The 16,981-nt window shown below is 40.9% G+C and overlaps 2 protein-coding genes across 2 annotated transcripts in view; both read right to left on the bottom strand.

The window, feature by feature from the left end:
- The window catches only part of LOC134754273 (exonuclease 3'-5' domain-containing protein 2), a 446,643-nt gene that overhangs the window by 31,707 nt on the left and 397,955 nt on the right, over nt 1–16,981 (bottom strand). The gene's annotated exons all lie outside the window — the stretch shown is intronic.
- The window catches only part of LOC134754470 (adenylyl cyclase 78C-like), a 79,076-nt gene that overhangs the window by 59,401 nt on the left and 2,694 nt on the right, over nt 1–16,981 (bottom strand). The window contains exons 3-4 of the mRNA XM_063690803.1: nt 10,498–10,515; nt 2,915–3,086 (exon numbers count right to left, since the gene is read on the bottom strand). Of these exons, the coding sequence (XP_063546873.1) occupies nt 2,915–3,086; nt 10,498–10,515 (190 nt within the window). The remainder of the gene's footprint in view (nt 1–2,914; nt 3,087–10,497; nt 10,516–16,981) is intronic.

Genomic DNA, 16,981 nt, shown 5'->3' with positions numbered 1-16,981 from the left:
ACCACACACCGTATGTTACACCCACGCTCGTCAGTTATGAGATTGTACATCCCACGGAAGTGTGGAGGCCGAGGCTTCCTAAACGCCAAAGATCTCCACAACCGCGAGGTGTGCAATCTCAGGAATTATTTCCTTAACAACGAGTGTGGGATACATTGTGACGTGGTGGCAGTAGACAGGAAACTCACGCCGCTCTCCTTGGCAAACGAGAACTGGCACAAACCTGTGGTACAAAGTACTGCGGACCGCAGGGCGGTATGGAAGGATAAGCAGCTACACGGGCGGTTCTACAAGGCCCTCACGGGACCCGATGTAGACCTGCTCGCGTCGGTGAACTGGTTACGATTCGGGGACCTCTTCGGAGAAACCGAGGGTTTTGCCTGTGCAATTGCGGACGAAGTTATGATGACGAACAACTATCGGAAATATATCCTGAAGGACGGTACGGTCGACATTTGTCGGGCATGCCGCCGTCCCGGAGAGTCACTCAGGCATATCATTTCCGGTTGTTCTCATCTTGCTAACGGCGAGTACTTGCACAGACATAATCTCGTAGCCAGGATTATTCACCAGCAGCTTGCTCTTCTATATGGCCTTGTGGACCGCGAAGTACCGTACTACAAGTATTTACCTGTGCCAGTTCTCGAGAATGGTCGTGCCACGCTCTATTGGGATCGGTCTATCATCACTGACAGGACTATTGTAGCCAATAAGCCTGACATCGTGCTGATAGATCGAACGCAGCGCCGGGCTGTGCTCGTCGACGTCACCATCCCCCATGATGAGAATCTCGTGAAGGCCGAGAAGGACAAGTCCAGCAAGTACCTAGACTTGGCTCACGAGATAACCGCCATGTGGAATGTTGACTCGACGATCATTGTTCCTATAGTCGTGTCAGCGAACGGTCTCATTGCGAAGAGTCTCGACCAACACCTAGAGAGACTCTCGCTGGGTGGTTGGATCAAGGGTCAGATGCAGAAGGCGGTGATCTTGGACACGGCGCGGATAGTCCGCCGGTTCCTCTCTCTGCGGCCCTGACCACCGGCAGCTTGGGCCTTGCCCCGCTGCCGGCGGTACCCTAGGTTAGGTTTTTTATAATGTGTTTATATATTTTTTTGTAATGTTTTGGAAGTGTTTTTGTATTTTACTTTTATATCCATATTATAAAAACCTAGCCTAAGATGAAAGATAAATAAAGAGAATAAGGGTCAAAAGAATTTTTAGTTGAACAACTACTAGGCAAATTTTTTATACACGACCCTTATAGGCATGTTCAAAGTTAAAAACTTGTTAGGCTAGACAGCAGGAAGCGACTTTGTTTTAAACAGCCCGCCAAGCGGGACTTTTTGGAAACTCTAAATCCCATACAAAATGACACTTAACGCAAATGCGTACGCCCTTGAGGATGCCCTTGTTGCGGTTCGGGACCATTTGCTCTATTTGTCATCCCATGTCGCCTTGACTCTGTTGCGGAACTGCTTTGCCACGCCTCGGATGACTTACATCCTTAGAACATCCCCAACATGGAAATTTGTTAACGAGGCAAAGGATATCGATCGTGAGCTCAGGGTGACTTTGGAGATGGTGTTGAATGTGGAGCTGAGCAATACACAGTGGGTTCAGGCTGCTCTTCCCATAAGGTATGGTGGTTTAGGGATACGCGCGGTTGAGGGGTTAGGACTGGTCGCATTTCTTGCGTCAGCTCACGGAGCTGCGGATCTTGCTGCTCGCATTTTCCCTGAATATGGCGGCAATTTTCCGATCCCGTACGTTTGAAATGCGCTTGCGAAGTGGTCGGACACTATCCCCGGCGATAAGCGGCCTGTCTACCCAGCTATCCAAAAACAATGGGATGACATATTGAGCAAGCATATTTATGATTCCCTGTTGAGTGGTGCATCGGGTGTTGACCTCGCACGCCTTAAAGCCCTTGAACGGGCTGAGTCTGGTGCGTAGTTACATGCCTTGCATTCGCCTCAGCTTGGGACGCTCTTGGATAATGATTCGTTAAGAATTTCAGCGGCTCTTAGATTGGGGGCAAAGGTATGTGAAGCTCATCGTTGCCGTTGCGGGATAATAGTTGAGGAAAACGGGCACCACGGCCTTAGTTGCCAGAGGTGTGCAGGGCGGTTCCCGAGGCATCACTCGATTAACGAGATCGTGCGGCGGGCCTTGGTATCGGCTAATGTGCCGTGCGTTTTGCAGCCGACGGGGTTGAGTCGCACGCACGGTAAAAGGCCTGATGGACTGACCTTGATTCCGTGGCGGAGGGGGCGCTGCCTTTTGTGGGATGCAACTTGTGTCAGCACTTACGCTGCATCCCATTTGAGGCAGACTACGGGTTGTGCTGGCTCAGCAGCGGAGTCCGCGGCAAAGTCTAAGCACGCAAAGTACTCCGCGTTGGAATCCGCTTATGACTTTGTGCCGGTGGCTGTTGAGACAGTTCGGAGGCTCGCTCCTTCTTCAGGGAATTGGGGCGTCGTTTGCGAGAGAGGGGCTGCGATCCTCGCTCTGGGTCGTATCTGGTTCAGCAGGTATCCATTGCAGTTCAGCGGGGAAACGCAGCGGGAATAATGGGGACCTTTGAGCCAGGTACGATCCAGGGCGGATTATTTTAGATTTAATTGTATAATATTGGATAATGAAATTGTATATAGATTATTTTTATGTTCATGCGTACGTCACCTCACGCTATCGAATAAAATTTACACTAGGGATACAGGTTCACATACGTTTACACTTACCTACCTACTTGTTAGAAAATGACGTAACAACAGACGATAAAACGATGACTAAATGATTATATTTTGTTAAACATTATGTACTTAGCTGTATTTTTGTGTTGGACTCGCGGCTGTCCTTTTTGTGCAAGTATTTCTGGTTAGATGATGCATAATATTATAAGAAAGTATACCCTGAGCGACGAGTAGTATCCAGGTGGTAGCGGCGGCCCAGTGAAGGTAGTTATTGGCGAAGCAGCGCCACCAGCCCAGCAGGCATATGCTCAAGTTTAGAAGCGAAAACGCCGCGGTCCACGCGATCGCTGAGTCTGAAGGATATTTGGTACCATCTGAAAAAGTAGCATACTTTACAATAACAATTATAAATTACTAGCGACCCGCCCCGGCTTCGCACGGGTAGTTCAAGTAGTTCAACTAATTTACACAAACCTTTACAAATTATACGTTTAAACCTTCCTCTTGAATCATTCTATCTATTAAAAAAAACCGCATCAATATCCGTTACCTAGTTTTAAAGATCTAAGCATACATGGGGACAGACATACCTACACACAGAGCGGAAAGCGACTTTGTTCTATACGTAATGATTGCCCAAGCTGAAAAGAAGGAAATTTATACCCATGGTGATAAATGATTTTCGGAGTTCAATGCACCCCAATATGTGTACGGCCAAGTTCTAAAAATTATATTTAATAGGAAAAAAAACGACTTCTTAAAACAGTTTGAAATGCCATATAATTATGGGCTGGTAAACTGATAAACTGATCACATAATTAATCAACTTCGTCACCTTTTTCTAGTAGCATTTCGTTTCTGTAAGGGTCGCAGCTCTAACCTAATCTAACCCACTTTTATAGTAGCAGGGTCGCAGTTCTAACCTAACCCCCTTCTCTGATAGCAGTTCGGTTCTGCGAGGATCGCAGTTCAAACCTAACTTAACCCACTTATCTAGTAGCATTTGGTTTCTGTAAGGATCGCAGTTTAAACCTAACCTAACCCACGTGCGTGCGGTGCGGTGTACGGGGGATTGAGCGGGGGGTCTAGTAAGTTTGGCATCATTATACTTTTTTTGGTAATATGTAGGTATACATTTTATGGTATAGTGGTTTATTTAGTTTAGCTATCATAGTGGTTTTCCGGGTCAGGGTCCGGGTCCGAGTCCGAGCCCGGGTTCGGGTCTGGGTCGGGTCCAGGACCAGGACCAGGTCCAGGTCCAGGTCCATGAACAGGACCAGGTCCAGGTCCAGGTCCAGGTCCAGATCCAGGTCGAGGTCGAGGGTCCAGGTCCTAGTCCAGGTCCAAGTCCTAGTCCAGGTCCAGATAAGAGCCCGGATCCAGGTCCGGCTCCGGGTCCGAGTCCATGTCCGGGTCCGGGTCCGAAGCGGGTTCGAGTCCGGGTCCGGGTCCGAGTCCGGGTCCGGGTCCGAGTCCGGGTCCCAATCGATATCGAGATCGCTAAACCTGTACTATGCGTCGTTGAAGAGTTCCGTTCTGATATCATCAGCAGTTCCACTTCATCAAATGCGACAGTTTTTAATTTAAATGCTTGACTTTCTGATGAAAATACAAAAATCTCTAAACGTATGCCTTTAAGTTTTGAGGGGTCCCCTCGATTCCTCATGGATCCCATGTTCAAAACTCGAGCTTGACATAGATGTGTCTTAAAAACCTAGCTTGCTTAACAAACATAACGAAGAGGACAAATCGCCAAACGTCAACTATGTGTGTCGTTGAAGAGTTCCATTTTGATCATCATCAGCAGTTCCACTTCATCAAAGGTCACTTTTTTCAAATGTAAACGCTTGATTTGTTGATGAAAATACTAAAATCACTATAAGTATGTATGCCTTTAACATTTGAGGAGTTGCCTCGATTCCTCGTGGATCCCGTCATCAGAACTGGGTTTTGACAAAAACGGGACCAATCTGTATGCATATACCAGAGACCACGTATTTTTCTAAAGATGTAGCTTAGATAAATTATTTCATGAAACAGATGCTGCCCAAAATACAGGGGTGCGGGGGACGAGGTGAGCGAATCCCGTGCCGTGATTGCCGTCTTCAACCTGTATATGAATCGACTGCTGGAGAAGCTTAGCAGTGCCAGTGTGGGATGTTCCATAGACGGAGTGCGCGTTAATAACATCAGCTACGCGGATGACATGGTGCTGCTGAGCCCCTCAGTGAGTGGTTTAATTAGTTTATTGCGCAAATGTGAGTCGTTTGCAGAGGCCCATGGGCTCAAATACAATGCAAACAAAAGCGAGTTTATGCTGTTTAAAGCGGGTAATAAGACCTACAGCGTGCCCCTTGTGACTCTTTGCGGAACTCCTTTGGCACAAGTTAAGCATTTTAAGTATTTGGGCCACTGGGTCACTGAAGACATGTGTGACAATATGGATATCGAGAGGGAACGCAGAGCGCTGGCGGTGCGCTGCAATATGCTGGCTCGTAGGTTTGCACGATGTACTGAAGAGGTGAAGGCTACGCTTTTTAAAGCATATTGCCAGTCCTTCTACACGTGCAGCCTGTGGACCAGTTATACGCAGCGGGCATACAGCGCTCTGCGGGTACAGTACAACAACGCGTACAGGGTGGTATTCGGGCTGCCGCGACACTGTAGCGCATCGGGTATGTTCACGGAGGGACGGATCGATGGTTTCCACGCGATCATCAGGAAGCGGTGTAGCTCGCTGTTGAGGCGATGGCGCGCCAGCTCGAATACCATCCTCTGCACGTTGGCCGACCGGTGGGACTCACCGTGGCTGAAGCACTGGGTGCAGCTACATGCCCCATTATGTGAAATTATATTTTAATATTATGTTTGTACTAACCCTAGATTTAAGTATTAGTATGTATGATACTAACACATTATGGAGTTATTTGTTCGAAATAAATTATTATTGATTGATTGATTGGGTCCGTTCAACGTGTCTACGTGGGCGTCAGACAAAAATATCTGACGATTGCTAGTGATATGACGCGTTGGTAATAATCACGGTCAATAATGTAATAGCATATTTCGAATGCTATGTTGATTCGTTTTTAGGAATGCGAATATTAGGCCAGGAAATGAATGCCCAAAAAAAGTTATAGAGGGAAATGCTTGGAACACAATTTTTGACTTCGTAGCTTTGTTTGGACTAGTTAGGAGGTGAACATATCAAAGCCGTAACCCTGGTGCTGGGGGGAGAGGGGGGTTTGAAGGTTCCATTTTTCGGTTTTCGATTATATCTTGGAAACTATGCATCTGCGTGACTTGGCCACTTATACAAAATGAAAAGAGATTTAATTTGTTACAAGTATTATTAAGTCAAGTTTTTTGATATCTTGTATAGTTTTTGAGATGTCCGCTCTTGAAGTTTAATTTAGGGCTCTCATGTTTATCTTAATTATCTACATCCGTGAAGCTGCTAGGCCGGGTTTGGTATCGTTTTCGTATAAATCGGGGGTGCTGAATTCATTTATGGTATCAACATTGACACCATTCCTAAGTAAAAATTTATAAAAGTGTTTTTTTAAACTCCTCTTTACGCTTAAACCGCTGAACCGATTTCGTTGATATCGGTATAGTGATGGTTTTAGTCCCGGGACAGTACATAGAATAGTTTTAATAACCAAAATCATCTTTTAAGGGTGTGAAAAGTGGGGTGGAAATTTGTATGGAGAATCAATAACCGCTGAACCTATTTAAATAATATTTGGGATGGTCTACATGTTTGCTTTAGTAGAAAATGATACCAAACATGACTTCAAACCTAAATTTAAACAGTATTAACATCAGGAATTCAACTTCGGCGAAGAAGCTGAATTTCCCCCACACCAAAATTCACACAATTAAAGTATGATTTTTGAGATAAAAACTATATTATATCCTGTCTCGGGACTTAAAACATCTATTTACCAAATTTCAACTAAAATCGGTTCAGCGGTTCAAGCGTGAAAAGGAGTTTAAAAAAAAGTTATTTGTTAAAGTTTGTATGTTTTTACCTCGGAAAGGTGTCAATGTTGATACCGTAAATGAATTCAGCACCCCCGATTTAAACGAAAACGATACCAAACCCGGCAAGTCACCGCGCGTAATCGGCCCTGCATTCTATGAACGCCTACCCGCTAGTCTCAGAAACGAAACCTCTGATGATATTTTTGGACGCCAACTCAAAGAGATGTTACTCACAAAATCGCTGTATTCTGTAAAGGAATACACAGACTTGAAACGCGATTAAAATGTATAATATTTTCTATAATTATTTAATCTGACATTGTTACTTTTGTTTTATTGTTTATTTTTTTATTGTTTTAGCTGTTAATTGGAATTTTATTTTAATTTGACTGCAATACTATTATTAATTCTGACATTATATTAACTAAGGTGCCCTAGCAATATATAAATTTTGATTTTGACCGCTTATTTATACTCCGGAAGAGATTTTTTTTTTGACATTGTATTTAGTATTATTATCATTATTCTCTGACATTTTATCTCACTTTATTTGACTTTTATTTTTTATTTTTTTACTGAATTATTTACAATTTGACGATCTTTTTGTGAGTTCATGTTATTTAGAAACATTTTGACATTGTTAAATACCATGTAATTTCCAATAAGAAATAAATAATTCTAATCTAATCCAATCTAATCTAATCTAATCTTAGCAGCTTCACTGATGTAGATATTCAAGATAAAAATCAGAGCCCTAAATAAACCTTCAAGAGCAGATATCTCAAAAAATATATAAGATATCGTAAAACTTGACTTAATAAAACTTGTAACAAATTAAATCTCTTTTCATTTTGTATAAGTGGCCAACTCGCTTAGACGCATAGTTTCCCAGATATAATCGAAAAACCGAAAAATGGAACCTTTAAACCCCCCTCTCCCCTCCAGCACTAGGGTTACGGCCGTGGACTTTTGATATGTTCACCTCCTAACTAGTCCAAACAAAGCTACGAAGTCAAAAATTGTGTTCCTAGCATTTCCCTCTATACCTTCTTATTGCTTGGCCTATATATTTTATAGAGGATGAGTTATTTATTTATTTTAAACTTTATTCTATTCTATTCTATTCTATTCTATTCTATTGCACATTAAAAAAGTTACTACAAATGGTACATTCTCTACCATAGGGCCAAACAGAGAAATGTCAAGGTTAGGGTTTGCAATAGCCGTCCGATTTTCTTATACGGATAATTCGAATAATACAATTTGTATTATCCGAATATTTCGGATAATTTCGGATAATTATAGATGAAACCAAAATATTTATTCCAAGTAATATATAATAAAGTAATATATATGATAACGGCGGAGATGCTAGAGTGCCATAATGCAAAGTTTCAATTTTTTTTGCATAAATCAGCAGAACTATGGAAAAAATACCACCTAGGCTAGGGCTATAGAACTATTAAGGATGCTACTAGAACTGTCATAAAACGGTGAGATGCTAGTTTCAGAGATAATTATAAATGAATACCTTATGGGATGCTTTGAGATCGCGTTATCAGGCGGAGACTCATGCAGATTAAAAATATCCCGAATGCAATTTTTCATTTCGTTGTTGCTGATTATTAGTTTTAGACAAAGTCCCTGTTTTTTTTTTCATGGTTATTATTGCTTTCGTTGCTAGACCCGCCGTACTGTGGATTATACTTGTTGAAATAGGTGATCAAAAGGAAATGGAAGTAGGCACAAAACAGCCATATTCTATTTGTCAGCATAATTATGTCAGAGAGACACTGTCTAATTTTGCAGTGCTTTAAAGTGCCAGACAACTTGTTAATAATGATAATTATTGCAACCAAAGTAAGCAGGATGAGTGTAAAAAGCTAGTGGAGAACAACAGCCGAATTTGAACTAGTCACTGGTCTGAAACAAGGAGCCGCTCTTTCGCCAATGCTTATCAACTTGGCATTAGAATACATCGTCCGAAAATTGTTTATGTGTGATGGGAGTGTAGAGTTGAACGGCAAACATAAGATCATTGGATTTTGCTTATGACTTGGGGCTATAGGCTCCAAACAAAAGCGACCATGCGGCCTGCGGATCATAGAGTAGGAAGGAGAGAAGATTGGTCTCAGAATCAACCACCAGAGCGATCTGGAGGCCATGGCTATAGGATCATAGTAGTGGCAGTGGCGCAGAATAGGATAGAATGGCGTTCACTTGTTTCAGAGGCCAATATCCTTTTTGGGTCACTGATCCAGTGGAGTAAGTAAGTATTGCTTTCATTGTTAGCATTTCATTGCTACTGGATTGATAAAGACTGAATGTACGAGTAGACGAATGAACACGAGATGAGGCACTGGATGTATTTCCCACTAGGCACCAGTGAATCCAGATAATTATAAACCCTCCTTATTAAGTACGGTTTTAAAGATAACAGTAATATGTTAGATTCAGATTATTTATTTGCGTTAAGTATATGTACATGCATGTTTACCTGTTATAGTAATCATTTAAAATTGGTTGGGGTAACGTCTTTGTATGAAAACATAGTTAAAAACGTTATTTCTGTGTTATCTAAAATATCCGTTTATTCGAATATTTCGAGTTGTATTATTCGAATATTTTCGGATATTATTTTTGGCGGATATTCGAATATTATTCATATCCGAATATTCGGATTGCAAACCCTAGTCAAGGTGCTTCAAATTGGTAATACATAATACTTAGTTGTGGCTACAAGACCCACCCATTAAAAACAGCCTGTACGATGCTATTAAGACTATTAAAGTAAGAGTCCGCCCTTTAATGCTTTATCTCAAATTAGAATCATTAGCGTGGCGAATAAGGCACGAAGTGCGAGGAAACTTTGATCTGGTGTGGTTTATACAACTTTTCACCTCAGCAGTAAAAAATACATATGTATAGGGAAGGAAAAACATTAACGCATTCACCCATATACCCATTCACCAAAACACCCATTCACCCATGCACCAATTCACCCACTACATTCATACACCCATACACATACTCATCCACCTAAACATCCGTTCACACAGTCCACGACAATAGGTTATTTTTCTGTATTTAAAATAAATTATTTTACACCATGCATGAAACAAAGCACCAGAAGATTAATAGAGAAACGTAGACTGCAGATATTTTTGGACACAAATTCTATTTTAAAACCCGTATGAAACTATAAAGAGTAGGTAGTTTGATTGTGACGTCACATGCTAGCGTTTCATATAAATTCCATAGTAGCAAAATCGGTTTGACAGTTCGAAAAAATAAACTGATTTGACTAGTAGTTAAATATCCTATAATGCATTTTTCATAGCATAAATAGGCGTGACTCGAAAATCGAGTAATTCTACCGTATGCGTGGCAGAGGGGGTAGCGCAAGTATGCTACGTCTAGAAAAATACGTGGTCTGTGGCATATACATACAATCAAACAATATTTTTCAAAATCGGTCCAGAAAGGATATTGAACGTTGAAAAACTAACATAATTCGTTTCTGCTTGCGAGGTAAAAGAGCGCACGATTTACATATAAGCTGCAACGGCCAACCCGTTCCTCAGGTTGACCAAGTAAAATACCTAGGTCTGATAATAGACTCCGGGCTAACGTGGAGTCCGCATATTGATCAGCTATGTGACCGCTTGCTTCGCCTTGGGCAGACTTCGGCCCAGTCTAAATCTCAGTAATGTCAAGGAAGCTTATTACGGCTACTTTCATTCAATATTAACATACGGAATCGACCTATGGGGCGATGCGGCGGACCGACTAAGACCATTTAAACTTCAAAAACGAGCGATTCGGTGCATATCTGGGGTCTCATGGGATCATCCAGCGCAGGAACTGTTTAAACAGACAGGAATTCTTACCCTACCGTGTCTATACATTTTCGAAGTGGCGAAATACGTTAGACGCAACTTAAAACAGTTTCCGACTCGTGGCAACGCCCGAGGTGCGAGTTCTAGAAGGCCTATTGACCTTAATCCACCTAAAACGCGACTTGCCAAGTCTAGAAAGTGTATACATACGGTAGGACCTAAAGTTTATAACAAAATCCCGCTAGAGCTGAAACAAATAACTAGCGACCTATGTTTTTATAAAAAACTCAAATCTAAATTAGCGTCTGATGCATACTACACAGTCGATGCCTTTTACGAGACCTAGCACTGTACTAAATGGGTAAAACTTATTATTATTAAGTATTGAAAAAAAAACAACTGGTTCGCTGGCTCAGCCTTGCCCCTTGAACTATGTAAATATCTATATAACTAGTGGCTCTGTGAGCTGTAGACCTCGCGAGCATAGCTTAAGATGGATGTGTCTAGGGCTGTCCTGCCGACGACTAACCACCAAAAGGTGGCGTGATTGTGCACAATTTGCGAATTATCACCATCGTTTCCAAAACTCAAACATTTTCTAAGACGTGTTGATATTTACGCATATGCAACAAAAATATGACGTCTAAATCGAAATATATTTACACTCAACAGTAGAGATGTCACACTTCATCAAAATTGTGTAAAGACTGCAAAATATAGTAATATCTTGCATTCACATACACATACGTACTTAAACACAAATGTCAGTAGATTCGTAATGTTACAGTAAAGTAACCCAGAGAGCGCAGCGGATGGAATGTATATTGTTAAAAAAGATCAGAAATTAAATTTAAATTCTTGTTTGAGCAACGATTGAGACTTTGACAAGGCACTTTTAACTAACTGATATTTTCAGACATTAATTTTTGTGTAGTTTCGTGTTCATTAATGTGCTCGTGGCATCCGTAATCTCAGTTTTGAAAAAAAAAATCAGATCAGAACGTTCTCTTTCGAGTTATTTTAAGCGTAAATATGTTATTCTTATTATCAATTGAGTGTCGCGAATTCTTTTACCGATAACTACAAAAACGCTTCTATGCTTAGATTGCTTAGTGCTGACGACACGGCCCAGCACACTCTGAAAGAGTGCAATCGCTGGGCCGTGGAAAGAGCTGCCCTCAGGGCGGCAACAGGGGTGGTGGACCTGTCGCTGCACAGCATCATAGCGGCGATGCTGAGCAGCGATAGGAATTGGGAAGCAGTGGCCTCCTTCTGCGAACAAGTCATGTTGCAGAAGGAGGAGGCGGAGAGGGGGCGAAGCAGATCCAGACGCGCTGCCTCACCGACGCAGGCGGCGGGGTCGAGGGCGAAGAGCGTATGTTCGCCTCGACCCCTAGTGGGGCCAGCGGGTGCGAGACCCGCATTGCACGGCTCCACATACGTCGTCGGGGGGGGATCCAGCGTTTCTGATCCCCCCCCCCCCCACTGTGCGGGTGTCCTGGCGCCAAGCCGGGGCTGCCGGGGAGCGCCATGGTAGAGTGTAATCGATCCCATGGTGCCCTCACAAACGGCAGAGAGGATACGAAACGCCGGAGTGGGTTTAGTGGGTAGGGCCAGGTTCTCCCTCCCCTCTCGCCAGTTGAGAGGGGACAGGAGCGGCGAGTCCCACACACCCCCCCATCAATGGCCTTCTCGCGGCCGGGGGGACGGTGCGTAACAGCACTCGCCCACTTCGTTAACAAAAAAAAAGATTGCTTAGTGCTGTTGGCGCGCGAGTCACATTTTTGAGTAGGTAATAAAAGTTTTCATCCATATCCATACTATTCCATACTTCCATACTAATATTATAAATGCGAAAGTCTGTCTGTCTGTCTGTCTTTCTGTCTGCGTGTTCCCTCTTCACGCTTAAACCGCTGAATCGATTTAGATGAAATTTGGCATAGAGACAGGTTGAGTCCAGTTTTTATCCCGAAAATCATCCCTTAAGAAAGTAAAAAGCGGGGTGGAATTGAGATAATTAACGAAGTGCCTGCTAATTTGTGTGCATATTATGCTTAAATTTAGATTGCTGAGAGAATTTTTCCAGGCGCTATTCTTACTCTAGCTGCGGTTACTAAGACCACGCAGACGAAGTCGCGGGCAAAAGCTAGTTTACTATATGGAGAAAACGTGAAATTTTATTCACATTTTTCTATCTCGCCAATCAGTCCTGTTACGTTTAAAGAGGGTAGAATAGCTAGAGACAATAGGTACTTTTTTCACACAATTTCCATTTTGGGAGAAAACGGTGTCCACTAACTAAATCTTAACAAATCACTGATTTTGATGTTGATCGCTTCAGCATAATATATTCTAGGTTTGTAAATTTCGCTTTAAAAATAATTGTAGCTTGGATAGGAATGGAATCGATTGGCATAAAAAATAGCATGTGAAAAATAAAAGTTTTCATTTTCATACAAACTGTATCCTCGATTTGTGGCTTTTCTAGGCGGAAGTATTTTTGGTACCATACAAGCTTTTGATCGTGGATAGAAATGGGATCGATTGGCATCAAAAAAACATGGTGATAGGCTGTATCAGGGATACAGTCGCAATAGTTGATGTGAAACGTGGCGTGGAAATTATTGCGAAGACCGCATAGGGACCTCATAAAGCGTAAGCGTAAAGCAGGCGCCCTGTATGTAAGACTTGAATGTTGGGCTTTGCCCTACCCTACAGTAAAAAGTTTGTAGGTAAGAGATAAAGGCGCCGCAGGCGGCCCTGTACGTAATATTTACAGTGTAAAAGGTGCCGCAGGTGCCCTTTGTGTAAGGCGTTGAATGTCGGACTTAGCCCGACAGTGTAAAGCCTGTGTGTGAAAGCGAGTGCGCTTGAATTCGCCCGACCCTACAGTGTAAAGCCTGTGTGTTAGAGCGCGCTTCGCACGCTTGAATGTCGGGCTAAGCCCGACCTTACAGTGTATTAAAGGGCGCCGCAGGCCCCCTCTATGTAATCTTTACAATATAAAAGGAGCCATGTATAAAAAGCGCGTTTCGTGCGCTTTAATATCGGTTTTACCCGACCCTATATTGTAAAGCCTGTAGGTATGAGCGCATTTGAGCGTTTTATGCCTTAATTTTCGCACAGCTGGCTTCAAACAAATTTTCGTGAAAAAAACAAAGGTTCGTGAAATTTCTGTAAAAATGCCACATTTTAAGTTTTTTCCAGCTTTTTATAAGACCGCGTATTCTATTTTTATAATATTTCATTAAAATTGAAAAAGATCTATCAAATGTACTCAATTGTATCAAAATCGGTTAATGGACTGATGAGTAATTATTAAATAAACACTTCAAATAGGGGTCATTTTAGCTCCGAATGCGTCATTTCTAGCGCAAAACCAGCATGTCAGCAGCACGTAATGGCTTATGGCTCCGCCGTTTAGAACACTAGAAAATTAAAAAAACAAAAAAAAACATATTTTTTAGGGCTAGTTAAATAAAAGCTTGTAAAAATGAAACGAATACGCTTAGCCCGCACTTGATCAATCAATTTCAAAATAGAAAAATAAAAAACAAATAAAAAAACAATACGAATTTGAAGTGTAAAATACAAAAAGTTATGTAGCAGCATACAATTACTGGGGATTGAACCAGGGACAACCCGGTGCAAACGAAAAAAGCGAATGTTTGCAAAACACGCCAGTATAGTGCTTACCCAAGCTGACGAAATTCAGCTACTCATTCTCGACTAAAAACTAAATATCTAAATACCGCCAAAACCAGCAATGCAAAGTTTCTGCATTTTTCGACATTTAATCTGTAAACATATTTCAAAAAGAAAATATTGTTATGATATCGATACGACTATTTGTTTAGGCGCGAGCAATCACAACTCCGCCATTTTGAAAAATTTCCAAAAACCGGATCGCCAAAATAATTCTATTTAACCATAAAATTTGGTCACAAAATTTCACGAGAATCGGTTGAGAATTGCGACCTGTAGAGAAGAACATCCGGACATACAAAAGCAAAATGCCCGAGTCAAACCGTAGACCTTCGCTACGCTTCGGTCAATTAATAAGACTTAAAACTAAGTATTTAGCATGTACCTGACTTGTAAAATTGTATTTTATGAATAAAGTATTGAATTGAATTGAAATGACGGAAAAAAACAACCGAATTGAGAACCTCCTCTTTTGGGATTTGGAAGTTTTTTTTTATGATATAGGAGGCAAACGAGCAGACGTTAATAAAAAGTTAATAAGTCTGTTAATAAAAGCAATAAGTAGGTCTGTACGGTCCTGGCGTATGTAGGGTACTTCACTTACTTGCTTCTGTTTTTGAATGTGTTGCGAGATATATGACGGATAAGCTAATCTGAAAATAAATATAAAAATACACATATGCAATAATTGATCATTATTTAAATTCATATACCAGTAAAGATAATTTCATTGTATTATAGGTATTTGATTTGCACATGCATTACTATACTTACAGGATGTAGCACAATCGGATTAAGTCTAACCTCGAAATCCTTCCAAAGTTATGAAATTTGGTATGTATGTTAATTAAAGGTCTCTTTTTCATGTCCACACTATTTGACATTTGGGGACCTCGAGGAATCGCAGCCATCTTGGAAAATGTGTACCATCCTGGAGAAATTTGCGTTTTACTCTAAATATACGTTCTCTATGAAAATATGGTGTAAAGCAACATTAAAGCTTATTAAATTGTACACAAAAAAGTCCTAGATATCTTTGCGGAAAAAATACATCTTGTTATAGAAAATAATAGCTGAATCCAGATTTAGCGCATATACCCTTTTAGGGGATATTCTCTTAATATGAAACTTGGAGGAATATGAATTCCACTTTTGTCTGTACATTTGTATACGTTCTACCCCAATATCAACATTTTACTCGACTGCGACTTAAACAGAAAGTAGGGTTATGGGTTTAAATATTGAAAATCAGTACAACCTGTAGGTCAGGATACTGGATGGATTTTTTTTAATGACATATCGGTAGATTCCTCTTGCCCTTCACAACCTGTATACACTTGTTTTATTAAAGAAAAATCAATACAGCCGCCTTGAGAGGACGCCGAATATTAAATCATATTTTTACTCCTAGCGCCTAAACTATTGAGTGGATTTCAATAAAATATACATCAGTAGATCCATAATTGGTACACGAGTGCTATGCAATACAAGTTTACTAAAATAAATGGAGAAAAAATGTTTAGGACTTAAAATGTGACTGCAAAAACAGATTTTAGGTCTTAAATGGGGTTTAAACAATAGTGACAGTAATGAAATTTGACACCTATAATTTCAGGGATCCCTGTTTGCGTGTTATAAAATTGGAGCTTCGGGGACCACGGGGATCAAACGCCATCTTGAAAAGTATAAGTCTTTTTTGGTTTTTCTGTTTTTACTCGAATATCTGGGTTTAATGTGAATACTGTGTACGGCGAAACAATAGCTTATTAAGTTCTACACAAAAAAGGTATAAAACACCATGTCCCTAAAACGGAGCTTTCTTCTAGAAATATAAGCTTTCGTTTCGCCGTACACAGTATTCACATTAAATCCAGATATTCCGAGAAAAACAGAAAAACCAAAAAGACATACTTTTCAAAATGGCGTTTGATCCCCGTGGTCCCCGAAGCTCCAATTTTATGACACGCAAACAAAGATAAAGATAAAAGATTTAATATTCGGCGTCCTCTCAAGGCGGCTGTATTCATTTTTCTTTAATAAAACAAGTGTAAACAGGTTGTGAAGGGCAAAAGGAATCTACCGATATGTCATTTAAAAAATCCGTCCAGTATCCTGACCTACAGGGTGTACCTACTGATTTTCAGTATTTAAACCCATAACCCTACTTTCTGTTTAAGTCGCAGTCGAGTAAAATGTTGATATTGGGGTAGAACGTGTACAAATGTATAGACAAAAGTGGAATTCACATTCCTCCAAGTTTCATATTAAGAGAATATCCCCTGAAAGTGTAAAAGCGCTAAATCTGAATTCAGCTATTATTTTCTATAACAAAATGTATTTTTTCCGCAAAGATATCTAGGACTTTTGTGTGTAGAATTTAATAAGCTTTAATGTTGCCTTACACCATATTTTCATAGAGAACGTATATTTAGAGTAAAACGCAAATTTCTCCAGAATGGTACACATTTTCCAAGATGGCTGCGATTCCTCGAGGTCCCCAAATGTCAAATAGTGTGGACATGAAAGAGACCTTTAATTAACATACATACCAAATTTCGTAACTTTGGAAGGATTTCAAGGTTAGACTTAATCCGATTGTGCTAGTGCGGATGTTGAACATGAGTAAAAACGCTAACTGGAGATTCCTTGGTATATCCAAAGTTATTACCAAATGGTGTTTCCAGATTCCTTGTTTCGGAGGAAATTTTAATTTTAAATACAAATACAAATTTTTATTGTTTGAATGTGAGTGGT

This window comes from Cydia strobilella, chromosome Z (genome assembly GCF_947568885.1).
Source record: "Cydia strobilella chromosome Z, ilCydStro3.1, whole genome shotgun sequence".
Lineage (NCBI taxonomy): Eukaryota > Metazoa > Arthropoda > Insecta > Lepidoptera > Tortricidae > Cydia > Cydia strobilella.
This window is presented reverse-complemented; position numbering and strand designations above follow the sequence as displayed.